General features: G+C 41.3%; 1 protein-coding gene across 1 annotated transcript; it reads left to right on the top strand.

The window, feature by feature from the left end:
- Positions 1 to 1284: 1284 nt before the first annotated feature.
- Positions 1285 to 23191, top strand: TNNT3 (troponin T3, fast skeletal type). The gene is made up of 13 exons (XM_069857119.1): positions 1285 to 1297; positions 1398 to 1415; positions 3003 to 3017; positions 7907 to 7918; positions 13641 to 13659; positions 14475 to 14520; positions 15359 to 15475; positions 15817 to 15894; positions 16152 to 16265; positions 16470 to 16579; positions 17179 to 17269; positions 17955 to 17995; positions 22792 to 23191. Exons 1-13 carry the CDS (start codon positions 1285 to 1287, stop codon positions 22838 to 22840), a joined length of 723 nt encoding a protein of 240 aa, XP_069713220.1. The 3' UTR covers positions 22841 to 23191.
- The last annotated feature ends 6 nt before the right edge of the window (positions 23192 to 23197 follow it).

Here is a 23197-nt window from a genome sequence, read left to right as displayed (position 1 = left end):
TGTGAAATGGGTTGTAGAGGTGCCTCCAGTCATCATTGGGTCTCTAGTCCTGCCTGGAGGGGCAGAGCCAGGGTTGTGAAGGTGCTACTCATGCTCCATTCTTCATGCCTTGTCAAATGTCCAAAGAGTAACCAAGGGGTGTTGCTCCTACAGACAAGCCTTCCTAGAAGGAGAAGCATTTCTTCTTGCTTTTCTCCTTCCTTCCCTTACTGTGTCCTTTTAGGTTTAAGGATTAATATGAAATTAATAGGCAGGTGACTTCCTGTTTTTTAATTTGCATGACTTTCTCCTCTGAGGTGTATCCCTCCACTTTTGCTTGCCCGTTGTGTTATCTTCCAAAGCCATCCATTTCCATTCCATGTAACATCTCTCCATCACTTTCTAATCACTTTTTATTCCAGGCCCAAGCTCACCCCAATACCAGTTTCTAACACTTTTCTGTTTTCATTTCATTGCTTGCTGTTGCTTCTTGTTCCATGACACTTGCCACCTGAAGCTCAGGAAGAAGGTATGTGACATGGTTTCTGCTTTCTTTCTCTCTTAATGTGGAGGAAGAATGTGTGTGAAGAAATCCAGAGTAAATTGTTCACACACAGTGACTGGGACTCGATCCTGAGCCACAGACATCAATGTAATGATGGACATTGATGTCACTTACTGAGCTGGTAGGAAATTTGGCCTGTTTTTTGGTATTTTTTAAAAAACCAAACCATCTATATATATATATATGTTTACATATATGGATATGCACACCTATTAAAAAAAAATATATAATGCATATATATGCATGTCTGTGTGTATGTATATGCACATATCTATATAGAAACAATATATATACATATTTGTTTTGACCTACAATTTTTACTGAACTGCTTTCATTTTCTTTACCACAATGGTGTCAAGTCCCTTCCTTTCTCTCCTAAAGTTTAGATTTTTAAAAGGGAGGGGAACACCCTGCAAAGTTTGTATCCAATTGTTGAAATACAGGAAAGAATTTCTTTGAAATTTCAAAAACAGATAAATGTTGGTAAATTTTTTTCACTATTTGAAAAAAAGATTTAAAACAAACAAAAAAAAAACCCCAATGATTTAATTGTTGGTTAAAAATTCACCAAAAGTCAATTTTAGGAAATTTCAGCCAGCTCTAATAAGGAATAAAATATTGGATGCTTTTTTAATGTGGTTTTCATTTGTGGCCACATTCCCATATTTCACTAATATTTATAATGTTATAATATGCCCATAAAATGTTATTTTTAATTCTAACCCTGTAATTCCATCATCATGTATACTTGCCGTAACAGCCCAGGAGGTTGGCAAACCTCAAGAATGTTTTAATAAGATTTTTTTTTTAATTTTCTCCTCCCATTCCCTTTGCTGCTGTTTCCCACCTGCAGAAGAGGTTCAAGAAGAAGGTACGTGAAACAGTTTCTTGGACACCCACTTTCCTGCAGCAGGGCTCGGTGCCAATGCACACCCTGATTTTGCAAGGTGGTAGAAGAAAGCAAGAGGCAAGAGAAACACACTGGAACAGACGATCTGCAGGCAGAGGGCTTTTCTTGTTCACACATTGCACCAAAGGTGTCCCATATCCTTGTGTGTCTGTGCAGACACCTCCCTCACCAAAGCCACTGCAGGCTCTGAGGCTGAGTTTCAGCCCTGGGGGTTTGTAATGCTGACCATGGAATAACTGAAGTCTGGCTATAAAGGTTTTTATCAGATGTCAACTGGTTTCTCCTGTGTAGCTTGGCAGATAATGATCAGATGGATTTTGCAATCAAAATCAAAATCCATCTGTGGTAAGGTATGTGTGTAGCCATATGTTACATAATACATATTCTGTAATATGTAATATTATATATAGTATATTTTGTATATTATAAGTTTGCAGACTATAATATATATTATATATAATATAAATATTAATACTGCAGAATGCGGTATTATATTAATCATATCTATGTAGTTGCTGGCAAGTAACCCCAGTGGGCTCCCTGCATTGCACGTCGCATTTGCAAGGTAAAACAGGCAGGACAGAAGAAGGGCTGGAACAGAAACCCACCCTTTGCACTTGAGAGATTTGGGATGTGATGCTCCATGCAGGAGGAGCCAAAGGGTGCGTTGGTTCTGCATTTGCAAAGCTTTCTGCTATAGATATATTTGAAACAAATGTAAACCATTTTAAATGCCATGGGAGACCCGCTTTGAGAGGTTTGCAGGGTTTTTATAGCATCCAGGTCCTGAAGGTTTTACATTTCTTGTACCTGCACGTGTTTTGGTTGCCTGCCTCCATTCCACTTCCTTCTCTGTTTCATACCATCTGTGTTTTTTAGACCATCACTGTTGCATTCACACACCCTTTAGTTTAACTGTTTTCATTTTCCATCTCATTGCTCTTGCTGCCTGTCACATCCCAACTGACAAAGCTCATGAAGCAGGGACATGCCATTGCCTTTTGAATTACTCCCCACAGGCTCCTTGGCAGCAATGGGAGATTCAGGAGTGGTGTGAGAGAGGCAGAACCTGGTTACTTTGCCTTATTGCTTCTGTTGTCTTTGCTTTCCACCTTTCCTTCCTGCTCTGCTGCAGGGTAACACATGGGAATGGTCTTGATGCAAGATCTGGCAGATGTTGCCTCAGTGGTAACCCAGCCTCTTTTACCATGTATGGAGCTCACCGTAAAGCCCATCTGGGCCATGGCAGGAGGTTGTTCCTCTAAAGCTGGAACTAGAGAGAAATTTCAGCATGTGTTATTTGAGCATACTGTGAGATTTTCCCTCTCCAATATGTTTTTGCCTCTTCCCTTCACAAAGTGAAGTTGTTTCCCGACCACATGTGCCTTGAATTCCTTCCCCTCCTGACCATTAGTCTATAATTTACTGGGATAAAACTTCTCCCTCTGGTTTAACAGAGTTTTCAGTCTGTCTAATATAAGCTTGTGTAATAATGTGTTTCTCCTAATGTTCCTTTGCATCCTGTCCTGTGGCTCTTTCCACCTAAAGAAGCTCAGGAGGAAGGTATGTGACATGACTCCCTTCTTTCAGAGTAAGCTCTGGTTTAGGCAGTAAGCCATAAGACGGTAAAAGGCAACAGGATTTAAAAATAGTCATATTAATATAGAATAAAAATTGCCACCATTTTGGTTTTTTGTACTCCCTTCGTGTTCTGTCTTGGAATTGAGTACACTGCTGATGCTATGTGGTAACTGTTGCATGAAAAGAATGCATGGAAAATACTGGGAAATGTAAACCTCTTAAAAGAATTAAAATTGAAAAGCCTCTGCTCTGAAACTAGTTGAGTCTCCCTGTGAGGCTTATTTTGGACCATTTAGGGTGGGCTGAACCTCTGGATGATGTACAGATGTACCCATGATCAGTCTGCTGCTATAGCAGTTGCTGATGCTGCAGCTGCAGAGAGCGTTTTCTCTCCTTTACTGGGCTGACATTCTTATGATACCCTTTCCACATTCCCCTTCTTCAGCTTAATGCAACTGATGACAATTTTGATGCTTTAGCTTTGCAAATGATTGAAGATGGTTTTCTTCTTCATGCAATAGAGATTTTCAAGGCCAGTGTCTCAGACTAGCAAGTGCAGCCACAAAAACCTGCTGGCCTCAGGCTGTATCCACGTGAGAGAGTATCAGGGCTGTGAAATAGTATGCTGCTTCAGGCTTTATGCAAGACTGCAGGAATATGTGTGTAAGACAAATGTCATATGGCCACTTAAATCAGCTTTATGTTTTTAATATCTCAGGCCATTTGTGCCCTCACTTCCAGTAGTGCTTTTTTTGTATCCATGTTTTTATTTCCTTGCATTATACTCACAGGCTTTCCTTCCCCCTCCATTTTGTATGACTGAAAGGTTGTTCAGATCTTTCTAATTCTCTTGTCTTCCTTTGCATTTTGCTCTGTGACTCTTCTCACCTGCTAAAGCTCACGAGGAAGGTATGTGCCATGACCTGCGAATTCCCCTGTTTCTGTCTGAAGTAGTAACACATGCAGGGATTCTGGAGGTGGTTGAAGAAGAGAGGATGCAAAACTATCCTCTCCACGCTCACTGACAGCTGCTTCGCTCTCGTAGGATATGCAGAGTAATGAGTAATAAGTACTTTTAATATAATAACTGCTGCTTTGAAAGCAGTGCCCAAAGCACAGACTGGGCAGTGCTTATATATTCCCCAGCGTTCTGATTTCTCTAGCCAGGCTATCAGTACAGACACCAGTTGGTACACGGATCAGTGCTCCCAAAAGCATTTCCTCCACACCATGTACTGGGGCTGGAGGTGGGTCAGCCATGCCCTGGGGCAAGCCACATCCTTCAGCCCATGCACTGCTTCCTCCTGTCCCCCGTCCACTGCACAGAGACAAAGGTCGCTTTTGCAGCAATATATGCTGATAAGGAGAGATTTGCACCTGAAATCATAAGCGACAAGAGACACCGTGTCACACCTAGTTTTCTTCTGGGCTAAGGACTGGACTGAGTGGCATTGTTTTAGTTGCAGCATATTTGCAGAAAATGCAAGTTCAGAGGAAAGATGTAGTTGCATGCTTTTTTCGTAACTATTGGTATTTTGTCTGGGTTAATGTGTAAAAATCACAACTGGGGTAGCAGGATTGCATTTTTGCTTGACTTTATAATGTGAATTAAAGTCCAGATCTGGTAAGACAGTCTGTGTGATTAGCAAAACGGTAGGTCATACTTATTAAAGCATCAGCCTGACAGCCCGAACCCATTTAGCTTTCAATTGCTCTCCTGCCCCCCTGTCTGCATGTCCAGCTAGGCTCTCATTGGACAATTTATCCTGTAGGATGGAGAGCAGTAACATGCTCATACTTACCTTTGCACATTGGTGTGCGGTTCCATGCACCAGTGTCGAAATCCTGGGCACTGAAGAAATCAATGCCAGCTCCTCCAAGCCATTGATTTCCACAGAGGCTGGGATTTCTATGCACATGAATAAGAACAGGTTGCCTATAGCCTTTTCACACATTCAAGCTTATGGGTAATGAACTTGATTTAAATACAATATTGTTAATGAAAGGCTACCAATGACTCTTTATCTATAACATTATGAATACATATGTTAGTCATCTGCATCCTTTATCTCCCAGCACCCCCTGTCCTTTCTCTTAATGATTTTCTGATTGATATCCATATGTGCCCTCTGTCTCCTTTTAATCTTATTTATAGTTTCTACCCCTTTAACCTCTCCATCCTGGCTAAAAAGCCTAAGTTCTTTTTTTAATCATCCTCTGTTTCTCACTCTAATTCTCTTATCTTTCTTTACATCTCCTTCCCTGCTACTTCCCTCTTAAAGAAGTCCATGAACCAGGTATGTGACTTCTGAATTCCTCTGCATCAATCTGAAGGGTTATTGCGTGCTGGAAATTCAATTGCTCTTCACAACTTCACAATTTGGTCATGTTCTGAAAGGAGACAAAATAGAATTTTTTTTAAAAAAATGAGCAAACAAACAAAAAAGGAGGAAAGACTTGTTTGGCAGCTATTAAAATTATTTATTTTATAGTTGAAATAAAAGATTTTGTTCCAACATTTTATATTTTTTCCTCTTTCCTCTATGGAAGATTTCCAAATTTTGAAATGAAAATTTTATTTTAGTGCTTTTGAAGCATTGATTTTATGGATAATGTGGGGTATACATAGTGTAATGCAAGGCCAAATCTGGAATGAGAGACTGTCACAAGGCAAAAAAATGAGAAGGTTTTGTTCTAGAGATGGTAATATCTATGCAACTTTTCACGGTTGTGAAATGGTTTCAAATTTTTTAACCAAAATCTTAGCTTAATCTACATAAGTTTTGAAATATTTAAATTTATTTGAAACTATGATTTCTATTGGAAAATGATACCAGTAACTCTAATATTATACTCAGGAATTCTAAGATGGTGGAAGAAAACAGATAAAAGTAAAATATTAATTGTAAACTATAACTTGCAGCTTTCTTACACCTTCCACCAGTAATAATTGCCTCTGCCCTGTGATGCATAATATCGAGGATGAGAGCTAACTGTTGCATGAAAACTGTAATAACATCTTTGTAAACAAGTATGTCAATGTATAAATAGTCTCTGACTGGACCCAGTGCAGCCCCTACACCGCGTATGAAAGCATTATTGTGTTTATTATCTAAAAAAAAGAAACTGAACTTGCAGCATCCTCTAAGCTGTCTTTGAAGATTATTCTGTGCCATTTGGAGTAGCTTTGTTAAAGCAGTCACATCTCAGCAGCTGCCCACCCCAGCTATTTCACTCTGCTGTCCGCAGAGGGAGACTAGCCTCTTAGTTTAGATGAGATCAGTACTTTTGCTGGGATTGGAGTGAGTGAGATGAAAGCTGTCTGATTGATTTATGCATGACTTAACACTTCAACATTTGTCTGTGTGCTGCTTCTCATTTCCCTCCTGTTCTCATAGCTTCTCATTTTATGCCATCCTCTTCTCCTTTTAACCATATTCATTCTTGTCTGTTATCGGCTCCTAAGATTTTTCTGATTTTGGTTTGTATGAGTTAAAAGTCATTGCTACCACCCTAACTGTTCTGCCTGCCTCTGTACTTCTTTTCCCTGCTATCTATTAACTGCTACTCATTACCTGAGCATTGGTCTCAAGCTTTGACATACATAAACTTGAAATATATGCAAAACATCAAGTATTAACATAATCTAATTAACAATAAATCCATACCTACAGCCTCCCTATGTTTTCTTTCCCCTCTGTAACATAAAGCACAAAACCCGGGGAAGTTTATAAAGATGTAAATATGACAAGCTTAAAAAAAATTTATGTCAGAGGGAGACTGTACCAACTTTTCATGTCACTGTATGATTATTTACTCTCTCTGTTACTAATGATGTCATTGTCTAACACATATTCTAAGTCATGGCTTTGGTCTGCACAAGTTGAGCGTTCTTGCTTTTGCATGATTCTTACTCTATTTATTTCCTTTATTTTTCTTTGCTGACACTTTCCACCTAACCAAGTACATGTATGTGACTTCTAAATTCCTATGTATTAATCTGAAGCATTCCTGTACATAGGGATTTGAAGATGTTGAAGAAAACCTGAGTCATGAAGAACCAATCCATTCTTTAAATTCCTCAAAATTTATTTTCCTTATAGGAAAGTATAATTATTGTTTGTAACTGAGGAGTCACCTTCAAAGAAGCTTAAAAGAAACATTTTAGAGACTCTGAAAACTGGTAGGGCAGTGACTACATTGCAGCCAGGGCACAGAATAGCTACCCAAGCTGCAGAAACACAAGCTGCTTCTGCTCACAGGTATCGCCTGCAGCAGGATTCTGGCATGCAGGCTCGAGTGGTTTCTACTCTTATGCAGAAGAGACAAGCCCTGTGTATACCTGAATGTTTCCAGTTTTGCAGAGCTAAGCCTCACATTTGCCAGTGGAGGTTCTTAAACAGTGGAGCTTTAGATGCAAACATAGAGCTAAACCCAAAGTAGGACTTCCTTACAGTAATTGTTGTATCCCAGTACCAGCTCTGATAGCTAAAAGGTCATATGCATAGCTGAAATACAGGTTACACTGCACACTTGTAAAACTCTCTTCTTGGGCATGTTTTCTTTCAAATGTAAGGATTACCAGCTTTACTACAGTTGGCTTCTGTTTATATATTTGCATAAATTAATTTGTCAACAGTTAAATTCCTTTTATCTTTCATTTCTATGGCATCCCCTCCCTGTCTACTTCACATCTCACTGTAATTACTCTCCTTTTCCATTCTTATTAACACTATAACCTAGTTTATAAATGATACTTCTTCAACCCTGTCTTACCAAAGTTTGAGGTGATCCCCTCCTGAATAACTTATTTCTAATTCTTTTATCTTCCTTTCCTATGATTTTCCCCTGACACTTCCTACTAAATGAAGCCCCCCCTCCAGGTATGTGATTTAACTTCTAAACTCCCCAGTGCCAGGCTGCTGGGACAGTGTGCATGGTGGGTAGTGAACAGAAGGTGATAGGAGATAACAACCTATCTGTTAATGATAGCTTGCAACTTGCATGCCTTTGGGATTGTTGGCTTTTTAGTTTAATATTGTTTTTTTCTCAGTCAAATGTAATCAGCAGTAAGGAGGAGGAAAGTTACCTGCTGCATGAAAATATACTAAAAACTGGGGGAACACATACACTGTCGTGAAAGAATAGCTCAGCAAAAACTGTCCTTGTGGAATGGGCTAAATTCTGCACTGTGATTTGAGAATGAATGTTTCTTCTTATAGGGGAAGCTTTGTTTCAAATTGCGGCGTAGAGTTTGACCCATTGACTGTACACAGGAAATATAAATACTGTCAGAATTTGCATTATTTTTTTGCCTGCTTTGCAATATATTCAGTGGTGTGTGTGTGGCTGAGAAGCAAAATCTGTCCTGCAAATCCACATTCCTGATTGATTCTTGCTTTGCCAAAAAAAAGCAGAATGAAATGTAGACCTGCACTGACTTTTAATGAACCTTTTCTTCCTATGAAGTAGTGTTTGTAATTCTATGTTGCAAATGGATATGAAGAACAGCAGTAGATTGACATAGGCATCCAAGTTGTCTTCAAGGAAGAAAATGGCCTGAGCCATAGATCTAGAAAAGAGACTGAGCTTCTTTAGAAGTTAGCTGAATGTTGATGATGAGTTACAGCATGTGTTTCAGTAAATTTCTGAACCACGCTATGTTTGTTTCAAATTACTGCAATACTGCTGTGGAAAAGGCTGGATCTAAGCACTTTGAGTGCTGACTATGTTCATGTGCATATTTCAAATCAAGGTAAACCTTGGTACACTGTGCTGTCAGGTTGTGCTTTATGTCATTTAATGCTAATAAGTTTTTCTTAGGCACCGGACTATTATTATAAATCTGCCTGGTTCACCAGACTGGATTCCTTTCCTGTCCTGTGACTTCTGTTTATATGTTATTCAGATGTAATTTATTTATTTTATCTAAGGTTTACTCTCACTTTCATTCCCCTTCCCCGCTTTCCTCTCTGCCCCTCTGGCTGAAGAGCTCTTTTGGTGTGTGAAATAACAGGTTTCTTGTTCTCATTCTCTTATTTTCCATCGCATCTTGTTCCATGACACTTCACACCTGAAGTTCATGAGCCAGGTATGTGACATGATTTCTGATTTACTCCTTCTAGTTGCAGCATGAGACTGTGTGTGTGAGAGAGAGAAAACAGGAGTCCTGAGTTGGTAGAAGAGAACAAAACAAAAGAAACAAATATTAACCACAATGATCATTTGCAGCCCTTTTCTCCTTTAATCTTCATGCTTACTACTACTTTAACCTTACAGCATCTTTAACTTCTGACAGCCTCTCCAGATGCCTTTTCTCCTTACCTTAATTCACTAATTCCTTTATTTCCCCCCTCCCTTCCCCTCCTTCATGCATTCCCCGGTCTCTTTCTCAGGCCTCCAAGACCTTTAAATATCTATTCTGTTGTTTGTTTTCCCTCCACCCCCTATTTCCTGCCTTTCCATCACTTCTCGCTTCATGACACGAGCAGAGGAAGCCCCTGAAGAAGGTATGTGATGCACCTACAGACTCTCACCCTTTTTCTCTTTCAGTGCTGGGCAAACAATGTTAAAAACTGACCTTGTTCAAGAGCAAAGAGAGTACAGGAGGGAAATGGTCTCTCTATGGTGTTGGATGAACATGGAGAAAAAGGCTGTTTGTTTGCCAGATCAAATCACTTAAAAGGTGTTTTTTTCTCCTTGTTCAATCTCCAGAGAGTGCGAGGTTTCCAGAGTAGCAGGGAGGGAGTGCGGGACAGTTGCTCTTAGGAGAACAGCACTGGTTGTGGATTGACTACTGTGCTTCTTCTCTTTTGCTTTTGTCTTTCAACCTACAGCTGATGAAGGCGGCGAATACTGTGATGGTAGCTTGGTGTTGTCTTAGGACAACAAAGTCATCTTTCTAACATCTCACTCTTTTTTTCCCCCCGTATTTCTTTTTGTTCCTCACTTTATATTAAACTCAGGAACTGGGCCAAAACCTCTCTGCCGCAAAGAATCGCTCACTGTGCATATCCAAGCACCCTTGGGGAGTCACTATTGTATTGAGAAGCCTGTACACCCTCATTAGGATAGTAGACCTTGAAAACCAAGCTCTACAAGCTTGCTCTAGACTTCTCTTTTCAAGAGAACCTGTTGTGTCATATGTCTTACCAGCAAACCTTCTCTGTCCCCTAAACATGAGGGAAGTATCTCTCAAATTGCAGCGGCACACTTGAAAATGGAGCTGAGCCCTACATAGACATGCCTGCCTCACCCATCCTTAGAAGGTCATGGTCCCCAGGCCTGAATCTACAGATATTTAACTTTCTGCTTCAGGCATACACTTAAAATTGTGCTAAACATCAAGCACTGAATAAATTTTCAGGCTAGTGGGGACTAGAGAGTGTGTTTGTAATACTTCGTTAGTGGGTGCACCCGTGTGCGCAAAGACTCATGTGAAAGGACCAAATCTAAACGTACGCAGGGTCAGTTTTGGTCTTACATGTGGGCAATATACAGGCCCCCTGGACCAAAATCAGAACTGGTTTAAATGTACAGAAAGACTCTCATGGACTTCTGCAGGCCTTTGAAGTAGCTTGGTTGTGTTCTGACTGTCCTAATCCCTAGAACACCTGGCCAGCTGTTTCAAAAGACAAAGCCCAACAGTTCTTGAAACCACCCTGCATTTTCTGTGTTTCCTTGTTTTGGTTTGGTTTTGTCAATTTTTGTTTGTTTGTTTTAATCTTCTTGCTCACTTTTCAGGCTTTTTTCTTATTTAGGGAAATACCCTGAGGACCTTTCTGAGACTCTTTCTCTCATTTTTGTCTCTCTTTCCATTTATTTTTAATAGCATATTGATTTTTTTTTTCAAGGACACACTGTAAATTAGAGATGTTGCTTCTGAGAAGTGGAATTAAGGGAGGGTGTTTAGGGATTTCTGAATGAAGTAAAGGCAGTTCAGATGCATTCTCAGAAAGGCGGAACACTATGTAAATATTCGTAGGTCAGGCAGGAGAAAGCAAGGTTGTATTTATGGTGGTGTGTACTCTCCACTTGCTAACCCTTTCAGAAACCAGAAACTCAGAGTCTGTACCTTTAATCACCAGGGCAGTGAACTTGGATTTCCAGTGGCTCTTGCCTTCTTTTGGCAGGGATGTATTTTGGGATTTTGTCACAGCCCCACGGTTCATGGGCAGAATGACCAGAATGTCAGTCAAAATCCGGCACAGGAACAGGAATTTGGTATGACAATTCCTGCTTGTCAACAATTTTTGGCTCAGTTCCATGACTTGGTTTCTTGAAAGAAGAGTGTTTAAAAAAAAAAATCACATCCCTGGGCTGCTTTTGGTGCATACAGTATGAACCATGCTGGGTCATGCACTGCAAAGGACGGATTTATTACTGTTTGTCTTTTTAATAAGGGTTCCTATTTCTTTGTTATCTCTTTTTCTGGTTTTCTGGAGGCACCTTTAAATATTCTAACTAAAATTTCTTATTTCAGGAACAACTAACCTTAATTTTTACTTTTACAACTGTTTGTTGCTTTAATTACGTTTAAAGTGCTATCTGGTGGCAGCTGAAACCAGACTCATTGACATTGACATTGAAGGAAGCTGTCTATCCTGGCCACCAAGGTCAACAAACAAAACCAATCCTTTCCTGTTTCCTTTGCCCCCAGCTTCTCTCTGAAATGTTACTAACTGGCAGCTTTAAGCTAAACAGGAATGTTTCTGAAAACTAACTGTATATGTCATGAGGGAAGGGAAACCTGTGTCAATAACATCCCCGATGGACTGGTTAATTATGGTTATTTTTCCTCTCTCCAGATGAAAAAAAATAAATTAATGTTTTAAGAAGGTCACTGGCCATTTGAAAAACAAAACAATTTAAAAAATAACTGGAGAAATACAGAAGCACACTGCTGACTAATGATATTTTTCTTCAGGAGTGATTTGTGGCTTTCTTTATACAAGTGTTCTAAAACACTTTTCTAATTATATGCTGTATAGTTTACTAGCATTGCTCTAGCCTCAACTGAGGTATGTTTCGGTAGGCAGCGTTCTTGCTGTGGATAAGAAAATTCTACCCCCCAAAATGTCACTACTGAAATTGGTGTGGGAAAGTGAGAGAGAAAGGAAAGGTTGGTTTCTGATCTCTTTTACGTACCTCTCACACCTTTTCTCTTAATTATTTTAATAACCCGTTTCCAGATGCTTTCTTGATTTTTTTATTATCCAATATCCTTGAAACTGATGTCTTCACTAAATAATTTCCAGTATCAGTTTTGCTATTTCTTCCTTCTTATAATGTTTCACTTTATTTTATCCTACTCTGTACCATTTGCTATTCCAAACTTCCTCTATCAGTCCCAAAGCACCTGGATGCAAATAAGCATTTGTAAAATTATAACAGCTTTCTGTATCTTGATATGGATAGCAGGGCTTGTGCACCCACTCCTGAGGGAGGGTGTTTTACTTTACAAAGCTGTTTGTTTTTAGCTGATTTAATAGGCTGAGAGCTTTATACCTTAGTTCCTCCTACTGAACCATCACAGGGAGATTCTTGTACTGCAGAATCCAGCAGCATCCCTGTAAATTCAAATATAGTGTGTGGTTATGAAAGTCAACCTGGATCCCTGTGAGACTAGGCCAGAATAAACACCTAGTTTAATTTACTTCTGTTTGTGAAAGAAACAGAGCTGAACTTATTGGCATTATGCTGGAGTTCATAACTAAAGTTTAAAAAGCATAGCAGGGAGGGGAATTGATCACAAGCACAAATGTTAGGAAAGTAACTCGTAAGACAGCACATAGCTGAGAGCAGAGGAAAGGTCACTTGTTGTAGGGGAACCCTTTTAACTGCCCAGAGGGCCCAAGCTGACAGTCTGTGATGGTTTAGCCTTTGGCACTATACCTCTCCTGGAGATGCAAGATCATTCCCATTTATGCCCATGAGAATTTTGCATATACCTCAGCAGGAGAGGATGCTTGCTAAGAGAGAATGGTCTTTCCAGGCTGGATTTGAGGAGCACCACTCAGTGCAGAAGAATAAGATTCTTCCCTATGGCACTAAGCTATATCAGGAGAATGAGCCCTAAGCTATCCCGGGTGTCAGTGAACCTGAAGAAAATGTGGGTCGTGAAGCCTTTTCCCTCCACGTGAGGTATTTGAGTGAAGTTGCAGAAGACTAGTTACCATTGATGTGACTGTGAATTCAGGTTATCTCCAGCAAAAGAAGTACTGATTGAAATAGGCAACATTTTCTATACCCTCCAGCCCAGCTGTCCTCTGTAGAGCTTTGGTCAGGTTGGCTTGAGAAAAATAATTTAGTATTTGCATGAAATCATTATCTTCCAGATACTACATTTGGGACTTCTATACAGTCTCTTGATTCTTTTCTGCCAAATTCTGTTTCAAGGGTAAAGACAGATTCACTCCTAGCAAAAAGGATGTGTGAGTGTGGGTATTACTTTTGGAAGTGCTTGTGATTTAACCAGTTTCTCTGGGATGTTTCCCGTAAGATTTTCCTACCCTCCTTTTCCTTTAGTAGCTGGCATAATTTCTGTTGTTGTAACTGTTCTCCCTCTTTTCCCCTTCCTGTTTTGCTCCATGTTTCCAAATACAGAGGAGAAGCCAAGAATAAAGTAAGTATGGGGAGCAGAGAGTTTCAAAACCCTGGGATCATTTTTCTGATGTAGCAGAAGCTCTTAGATTGTCTACTAGGCAAATGGCCACTAAAAGCCTTTATCCAACCCTCCCCTGGGCAACATCCAGCTGCTTCTGCATGCTTTTCCAGGATGTCTACTTCTGCCAGAGGATGCCTTAGCAGTAGTCATTGACCAGGGTCTTAAAAGCAGTTACTGATGGTCAGAGGACTTGTGAACTGTCCAAGATACAGCAGTCTCACATTGCCCCAAGACACAGATCAACAATAAATGCTCCATGAGAAGCCATGGCTGGGTAAACTACCCACCCATCCAGGATTGCTGACAGTAGGAAGGATGGCAAGTGTTGGACTGGGCTGACTTAAGCTTAAGTAAGTTTTCCTATGGATTTTCTGGCTCTGGGCCCCAGCACCTTCACCTTCCCTTCCCATTCCATCAGCTGCCCAGAATGGAGCATGCAGCACTGTGCCAACAGCCTCATGAACCTAAGTTTTTCCCTGTGGTAGGGAAGGACTGTAGCCTTTGGGAATGTAAAGGGCTTTTAGGAGTAACTCCCTGCCCTGCATGACCTTCCATGAAAGACAATGGTCCTTAGTGCTATTCTGGAGTGGTTTTCCATTAACTTGTGTCTCGCCTTTGTATCTCCATCAGCATTTCTCCTTGTTAGCATCATTCCTGAGGGCAGTTCGGGTTAGGACAGGCTATTTACAAAGCTGCCTGCTCTTTAAGGTGAAAATCCTTTCCCCCTCCCCCTCCCTTTTCCCCCGTTTTTTTCCTTTTTTGACTCTCTGCAGACTAACTGCTCCTAAAATACCGGAGGGTGAGAAAGTAGATTTTGATGTAAGTATTCCTGAGACTTTTACTGTGTGTGTCTGTCTGTATCTGAGCCATATATGTATGTGCAAGCCCACATAGCTCCTCATGTTTTGTATGCTGCTGAAGATAAAGTCAAGGACAAAAGTATGGATGCTTTGCTGCCTCTTTTCAGAGAAGGGTTACTCTCTGCTCCTTGTACCTCTCTGGATACATTTGTTGCTAATGTGACTATAATTTGTGTATTTCTTCTTTTTTTTGCCATTGAATCTTTGAAGCTGATATATGAGGAAAGGAGAAAGTAAGAGCTTTCAGATCCCCTGTCCCATTGTTGTAAAAAGATTGAAAGTTGCATGTTGAAATAAAGCAGACCTATACATATCACCTGCTAAGAAATGCCACTCTAAATGACAACAGACTTTTAATGACAGAGATCCAAGTACCTTCCTATAAAGTTGATAGAGAAATGAAGAAATTCTGGTGTTGAACAGCTCCACAGAAAAATCTGCTTTCCCAAAAAATGCCAGAACATTTTCTAGGTAAGATTCATATCACAAAGTGAAGAGGAAGCAGCTAGCTATATGCAATGAGGAGGCAGCTAAGCAAAGCTGAGGATAAAATATGGTGTAGAGGAATGGGAGATGCAGATTCTGCTCTCTTCTGGGCTATTGACTGCCACCTGGATGAGTCTCTTGACTGTCTATGACCTGCATCAACAGCCATTTAAGATAATCCCATAGATTTCCACGAGTGTCTGTAGACGCTTTCTGCTTTTGTTACTCTGTGTAGGCAGGGTGCTGGGAATGTCCAGGGCATATTCCTAGAGCAACATGGGCTGCTTTAACACATTTTCTTTCTCTTTTAGGACATCCAAAAGAAAAGGCAGAACAAAGACCTGATTGAACTGCAGGCCTTGATTGACAGCCACTTTGAAGCCAGGAGGAAGGAAGAGGAAGAGCTGGTTGCCCTCAAAGAAAGGATTGTGAGTCTTTGTACCACCATTTCCCTGTACTAGATTGAGAGATCCTCTATAGGAGGGATGTCAAATCCATTAGTCCTTTGTCAGTTTGCCAGAAAGCTGTATTGCCATGTACAGAAGGGATTGGTCAAATCACCATCAAATGGCTTCTTCCCACTTCTCTCCCCTCTCTCAGACTCTCATCTTACATTTGGGAATTTCAAATGAGACCCTTCTGCACACTCTGGCAAGAGAGTAGGTGACTCATTCTCCACAAACCAAAGCTCATGGTGGTGGGGCATAATACTGGAGTTAGATAAAGCTACAATGATGACTCAAAGCCTCTCTTCCACTGCTTCTTTCAGGAGAAGCGCAGAGCTGAAAGAGCAGAGCAACAGAGAATCCGGGCCGAGAAGGAGAAGGAGCGTCAGGCAAGGCTTGCGGTAAGTGCCTTTACATCTCTCTCCTTGTCTCAGCATCAAATTGGAGGAGATCTCTAAAGACAGGAAAACCCCTAGCTGTTCTGCCTGTCTTAGTCTAGAGAAGAAATGAATATCCACTTAAAGCAAGGGCAGGAAACAGGAGCTCCTAATTCTCATAAACATGCTTACATGATAACATTCCCTGTAGTGATACTGGCTGCTGGGGAAGCTGTGAGTCTCCCCTGGAGTGACTTGCTTCTACATGTCACACTCCACAGGAGGAAAAGGCACGGAGAGAGGAAGAAGATGCCAAGAGAAAAGCTGAGGATGATCTCAAGAAGAAGAAGGCTCTGTCTTCCATGGGTGCCACATACAGCAGCTATCTGGCTAAGGTAAAAAGCATGGATCGGTGAAAGAAATAAGGCAGCATTAAACCATGACATTGACTGTGAACAGTCTTCATTATAAGCTGAGAAAACATCTTCTCTTTTCTTCTTCTGGATCCCTAGCAGCCTGTCTTACATGCACTGTCACTGAGATAATTTCATTCAACCTGAATGTCTGCCATCTGACTTTAATTGATGTTCTGAAAATAGGCTGATCAGAAGAGAGGGAAGAAGCAAACAGCTAGAGAGACGAAGAAGAAGGTCCTGGCAGAGAGGCGCAAGCCCTTGAACATTGACCACCTTAATGAAGACAAGCTGAGGTAACACGCTTATCCTAACTCACTGAATGTAATCCAGTGACATTTGGTCTTACTGTCCTGAAGTCTTCTCTAGTGAAAAAATTAGGTAGAGGAGAGGACCTTCCTTGAAATTCATCACAGAACAACGTTAAGTTGTGCCCTTCCTTGATCTGGAGAATGGAGGAAATGGAGGTGTGGGGAATTGTTGAAATGGTTTGGTAGCCAGCTAGCCATGTTATTCTGTTAGCCTCTCCTGCTGATCAGGATGAATAATTTATGGGACTAGGTACAAACCTTAAATCCAGTTCTAAGACTGGTTGAAAAAAACTTTAGATTGGTATCTGCAGCATTCCTAGGGGTAAGTTGAGTTCCTAAGGTATGAGTATGGGTCTCCACAAGGCTGGAGGCTTGGGAGCTGAGTGGTCTGGTATAGACCAGTCATGAGATGATGTTACTTTGAAAACAGGGAGTAGCTCTCAGAGAATGGAAAAGATTTGCAGGAAGATATGTGAACTGCATTAAATAAAAAGTAAGTAGTCTCATTACTAGCGATGTAAAAATGGTAGAAAATATCTGATGTGATGTGTTTCTCTTGTCTTCCTTTCCTCATAAACACACAGGGACAAGGCTAAGGAACTGTGGGACTGGTTATACCAGCTGGAGACTGAAAAGTATGACTTTACAGAGCAGATCAAGAGGAAAAAATACGAGGTGAGTTGAAAAGCCATTTTGCTAATGGCACTGGGTCCAAAATGTAAAGATCTCTGTGACTCCTCTGGTAAAAGCCATGTGGTAACATCACTTGGGTCTCCAATGCCCTTTTGCAGTATTCAAACAACAAGGCTGGAACTGCATTCCCCTAACGTACACACATGGACTGGATTTCACATTTTAGGCTGAAATTGAATAGACTACGCTCAAGGTTTTCAATGCCCCATGGAAAGGCAATCCTAATAGAAAATGGACATTTCACCCTCTGCCCAAAACCATCTTGTTCATTCCTGTTTATCTATAGGTAACTTTGGCCTGAAGAATCAGTAACTCTCAAATCACTCATCTCCATTGCCAAGTAATATTATTAAACCCATCTTTGCTTTCACTCTTGAACGTTGTAAGTTTTATTCCCATCCCAGATGCCCTGTGGACTGAGCTCTCTAGTGTCACTGAAAACTGTCTCCAGACAGGAGCATGTGACTGAAGTGTCATATGGTAACTAAAGTGGACATGTTTCCTTCACAGTCACAGAACAGGGCTGCATCCGGCTACAACAGGTTTCAGTGGCTGAGAAATCCTATTGGATCTCTCTCCATCTCATTCTCCTTTAAATTCCCACTCATACAGCCACACACTGACAGGGAATGAGCAACACCAACGTAACTATCTCAATCTCTCTTAGATTTTAACAATGCGTTGCAGGCTGCAGGAGCTTTCCAAGTTGTAAGTACAATGAACTTGCCTGTGTAACAGCAGCAGCAAAGGCTACCAAATGCATGAGCCTGCCGCATGGTCAAGTGCCAGAGAGAAACTGGCATTTGACTCTAAGTGCAGAAAGAAAAGAGAAAACTGGACCTTGTGTTTCTCCCATCACTTCCTTTTTCTCTTCCTTTCACTCTTTGAAAAGATGAAGCAGTAATTTAGGGAAAGAGTTGGGGTCCAACAGGGATGTGGCTAAAGAACAGAACATGCAACCCACTCAGACCATCTCTAAAATAATTTCCTATCCAAACCTCTGCTATTACATGCGTGGACGAGTAACCCTGATGCACCTGGGATACATGCAGAAGCTTAGAGATGCATATGTAATAGCTTGGACTTCATAGAAAAGGATTATATGGGGTTTGGCAAGAATCTCCATCTTGTGGCCACATGCTTATTCTATATATAAATACTGGAGAGGGCTAGCTTAAGGGTAATAGGGCGCCTGGGTGTGTAACAACTGAAATTAAGGCAGTGCCAGGGGAGATGTGCATGCTGTCATAATGAAACCTCTGCATACACAGAGAGATAGGTGGCTGCTGATGAAAAGCAAGGCGAGAAAGTACAAAGAGTGAGCAAAATAGAAGGAAAATGCACAACTGAGGTGAGAGAAGAAAAGTGAAGGAAAAAGAAGGTAATAGCAGGAAATGAGGAGAAAGGGAAGTGAAAACAGTAAAGGGCATGAAGGAGATGCAAGGGAGAGACAAAGGAAGGATCTGGGACACACAGAAGTGGAGCTGTTCTTTAGCTCTAGTGTCTGTTGCTCTTTGGTGCTTCATTGGAGAGTGAGTGTTACAGTCACTATCACAAGGTTGTCAGTGAAGGTAAGTCTTAAGTCCTTGGGTCAAACTGAAGACTGCTTGTTCTCCTCTACACTTGGGAGAAAAATTTGGTTGTAAAAAATAACTTAAACCACTGCTGCAGATATTACAACTTCCATGAGTAAGTACAAAAGCAACTGATCTGCTTATCTTTCCTTCCTTGTGTTGTCCTAATGTTGTTCCTTGCTGTTCCCACTAATGTTTCAGTCTCTTATTTTATTTGTATTTGCCATGGGAAGACATGAGCCAGGAAATACCAATTATCAGGCCAACCTGAATGTATGACTTTTATTTTTCTTGCCTCACATGTGAGTAATGTCAAGTGCCACTTTACATATTCAATTGTTGGTTCATCAGTTTGTAGACCTGCAGAGCCAGTGGAGAACTTTGAACTACACCGTAAGCAGAAACAAAACATACATCTTGGCAAGGGCATTTTTCCACCCCAGGAAAAACGGGCAGAACGTTGACCCAGTTACAAATGAGAAGGTGAAGGGACAAAAGAGGGCTCTAGCACATCCTAGTTCCTGTGGGATCAGCTGAAAGAGGACTTCAGTAGAGAGTCTAGGGCTATGGGCCAGGACTGAGGTGCTAAGTCAGACCATAAGGTGCTCATCCTGTGCAAGGTAGGTGTTTTCTTTCCCATGCATTAGGTTGAAATACGCAGTTTAACTATGGTTAAAAAAAAAGAGACACTGTCTTGTAGGACAGGCTCTCTAGTGGGTAGAAGTTATCAACAGATCTTGGGAAAGTGTTTAGAGCCTCAACTCCAATCTTTTCCTCTGTGATTGCTCAAACTCTCCTTGAATGTTTTCTTCTTTGGCCCTTTTAAAAGTTGTCTTCTCTTATTAAATGAGTGGCTGGGAAGGTGATGATTGCTGCAAGCTCCTCGCCTCCTGCTTTCCCAAGCAACAAAGGAACTCCAGCAGAATGTGTGATCCATCTTCCATTCTGAGGTCCCCATTCGAAGTTCACTGTAGAACTTCGAGCTTATACACTTCTGAATGTGTAGGAGTGGGATTAGAGTGAGAGGGTGAGGCTGACACATACAGGTGGATGGGGCCATGCAAAAGCTTTCCAACTGGCCTGGGTGAGGTTCATTCTAGTTCACTTGCCTGCAGTTTGACGTGTGAGTTCATAGGAGATTACTTTGTATACATAGAAACTCTTCTAATAAGGGTTATAAAATTCTAGCTCTTCTTTCCAATGACACATGAAATTAGCTTGCAGATTTATTGCCAAGGAGTAACATTTTTCTCCTTCAAGCAAGGGTGAGCTTTTGTTTCAAAGGAAGTATTAATCCCTGCCAAAGGCAGATGCTTCCAGCACTTCAACAGGTAAAACTCCCCTCTCTGTGAGGAAACACGGTTTCTTTATCTCTAAAAACCCTGGTCATATATGTTGTTCACAGATTATCACCCTCAGGAACCGGATCGATCAGGCTCAGAAGCAGTAAGTACATATATCCCCTTCCTAGATCCTAGCTTGGGGATATCTTCTCAGTGTTCAAAGTAGTCACTTCAGCTTCAACACTGACATTTTTTTGTTGCAATGAAATTAGGCTAGGGATGGAAGAGCAACTCCCATCCTGCCTCACACCGAGAAAATGAAGGGGAAACTGAAGTGAATGTAACAACTAACAAGAAAAAATAATGTTTCTTCACACTATGTCTGCAAAATTTCCATCTGCTTATTGCTGGGGTTTTCAAACACCTGACTGAGGTGCTCTGAATACTTGAGGGGATACAACCCTTGTTTGCGAAGGGTAAACAAGTGGTTGCTATGATTGTAAGGAATGATGTGTAACAAGACTAACGTAATGGGATTACTATTCTGAGTTCTTTACACTCATAATTTCTCTCCCACTTTCCTTCCCCGCAAAAATTCTATATCATTAGTTTTTTTGTCTTATATCTTTAACTATTCTAAGTGTTTACGGTGAACTTACAAGATACCAGGGCTAGACAAAGCCTGGGGGCTAGGTCATGTAGAAAATTAACAGACACAGATGAGGAACTGCAGGGAAGCAAGGGAAGAGAGCTCTGCTGTGATGGGATTTTATCTTCAAGGTGCTTTTGTATCTTCTTAGCAAAGTCATGCCAGGAGTGAAGTGGTGGCCTTCGGTGACATCTTTGGATAATAGGAGTGACTGGATACTGCCCTCCCACTTCCCCAAGCCACCCTGCTTTATCAGAGGAACGTAACACTGGGGACTCACTCATCTGTAGATGCCACACATAAGGCTTGACCTACCCATGGTGTTTTCTGTACAGAGCTGTAGGTTGATAAACCTCACCAGAATGTGTAGCTGCAAAAGGATGCCATGGTTTGTCTGGATATTGCAGCTCTGCTGAGAGGCACTACCACACCACTCATGACAGGCGGTACCATTATTCCATGCTTGTTCCCCAAGGACATTATACTCTCTCAGGTCATAATTTGAAAAGGTTGCACGGAGAAGCCCACAGTTTGTGAGAGTTCTGTGCACTTAAATGTCTATCCACACTAGACTGTATCATTCCAAAGCGATGTCTGCTAATGTGTTATATAAGGATCAAATGGTCCTTTTGTTTCATACTTATTAAGTTTCCTTAAGCAGACTCTAAAGGTTAGGCATAACATCAAACATCACAGTTGCCTGTGGCAATAAAAAGACTCTGCCTTCATTTGAGGATTTGTGCAGTTCCTATACTGGGTTTTGAACCTGTGGAAAGGCTGGCAAACGGAACACTGAGATGAATTTAAGATTAACAGAAAATACTCAGCTCTCTCTCATGTAAGAGGTCACTTTTTCAAATAGACTGAGTCTAACTTGGTCAAAAGGTAAAGTATCCACTATGTGTACGTCTGTGTCACCATGCTACATCCTTCTGTAAATATGGCTAGGGCTCTTGAACCAGTCCATGGGGCAGCACCACAAACATCTCCACAGATGTGTCATCTACGCTTTTTCTGCTCCCTGGAGGAAAAAGTGGCCCCACCACCAACCCCATGCTTGGCCTCGAGCCCCATGCTCTACCATGTCAAAGAGCTGCCCACAGTCTGCATGTGATTTGGTTCAAGAAGCAGCCTCATCGTTGTGTGTGTGAGATGGAAAGGTTTGGTGGTGTGCTGAGACTCAAAAGCCAAGGTGCTGCGTACGGGAGATAGAGTAGATTCTAACCTAACTAACTTCATGCCTGGCCCCTCTATGACTCCAGGCATGCCTGCTTCTCAGATCGAAGGTAAGTGGCTTGCATGTAGGATTGCTCTACTGTATACAAGTAAATACTATTTGGAGAGAGTTTTCCTTAGGTGCTTTGTGTGGGGAGCACAGCTGGACTGCTCCCAAACACACCATGAACAAGAAGGGGAGACTGATATGAGGGAAGGCCTAAAAATTGTTTGGACTGTTCTGGAGGCTTTTGCTGTCATGATACAAGCAAGCAGCCACTCTACCTTTGCTAGAGCAAAGGAATTCATAGTTGTATTTAAATTATTGTTCATCTCTTTGCCTCCACTACTACATGACTAGAGCATCTAGGGGATTTCACTAGAACTCCCCAATTATGAGGAAATTTTTCTCCAGAAAGAGCTTTAAGTCCTAAAATCCAGATCATAACAGTTTTGAATTCAGCAAATATCAAGTCTGTGGCTGGATAGGCCTGTCATTTAGTTTTGAGACTGTGTGGACTTGTGTCCTAATAATGCAGCAATTTGGAAAAGTCCACCTCTTCCAGGCTTGCACATCCTGGCCTTTCACTAGAAGCCTGAGGAGAAACCTCTTTCCACAATATTGACAATATTTTTCTCAAAATGTGCTCTATGACAGGCGTGCCTAACATGTGAGAAGTGAAAGCAGCTCAGTCCTAAACTGAGAGTCAGAAATGCACAGCGGTCACAAAGCCCCACTGCTTCCATCACGCTAACATGTTTTTCTTTCCTTTTGTTTTGTAGCAGCAAGAAGGCAGGAGCCAAGGGCAAGGTTGGCGGGCGCTGGAAGTAATGAACCAGGCAGGATGGCCCTTAGTGGCATGCTGACACCCTGCTGGTCTCCTTTTTCTTCCTTTACCCATCACTTGTGTTCCCATGCTTCAATGATAAGAAAAGTCACAACATCAGCCTGGGTTGTGCCTTGCTGCTGCTTTTCTTCTTTTTCTTCCTGGAGGGGTCTGGTAGCTTCCTCAGTCAAAGGGAAGCAAGTTCCCTGTGAAACAGAGATGATTCCTTGCTGGCATCTTCAATTTCTGCTGAGCATGTCCTTTATCCTCCTGATACCAACAATATGCTGTCCTGTAGATCGCTGTGTACAAATCTCTGGATTTTGTAAATAAAGCATGACCAGTACCTACTCCAATGACAG

This window comes from Phaenicophaeus curvirostris, chromosome 5 (genome assembly GCF_032191515.1).
Source record: "Phaenicophaeus curvirostris isolate KB17595 chromosome 5, BPBGC_Pcur_1.0, whole genome shotgun sequence".
Lineage (NCBI taxonomy): Eukaryota > Metazoa > Chordata > Aves > Cuculiformes > Cuculidae > Phaenicophaeus > Phaenicophaeus curvirostris.
The sequence above is the reverse complement of the archived record's forward strand: the minus strand, read 5'-3'. Positions and strand labels throughout refer to the sequence as shown.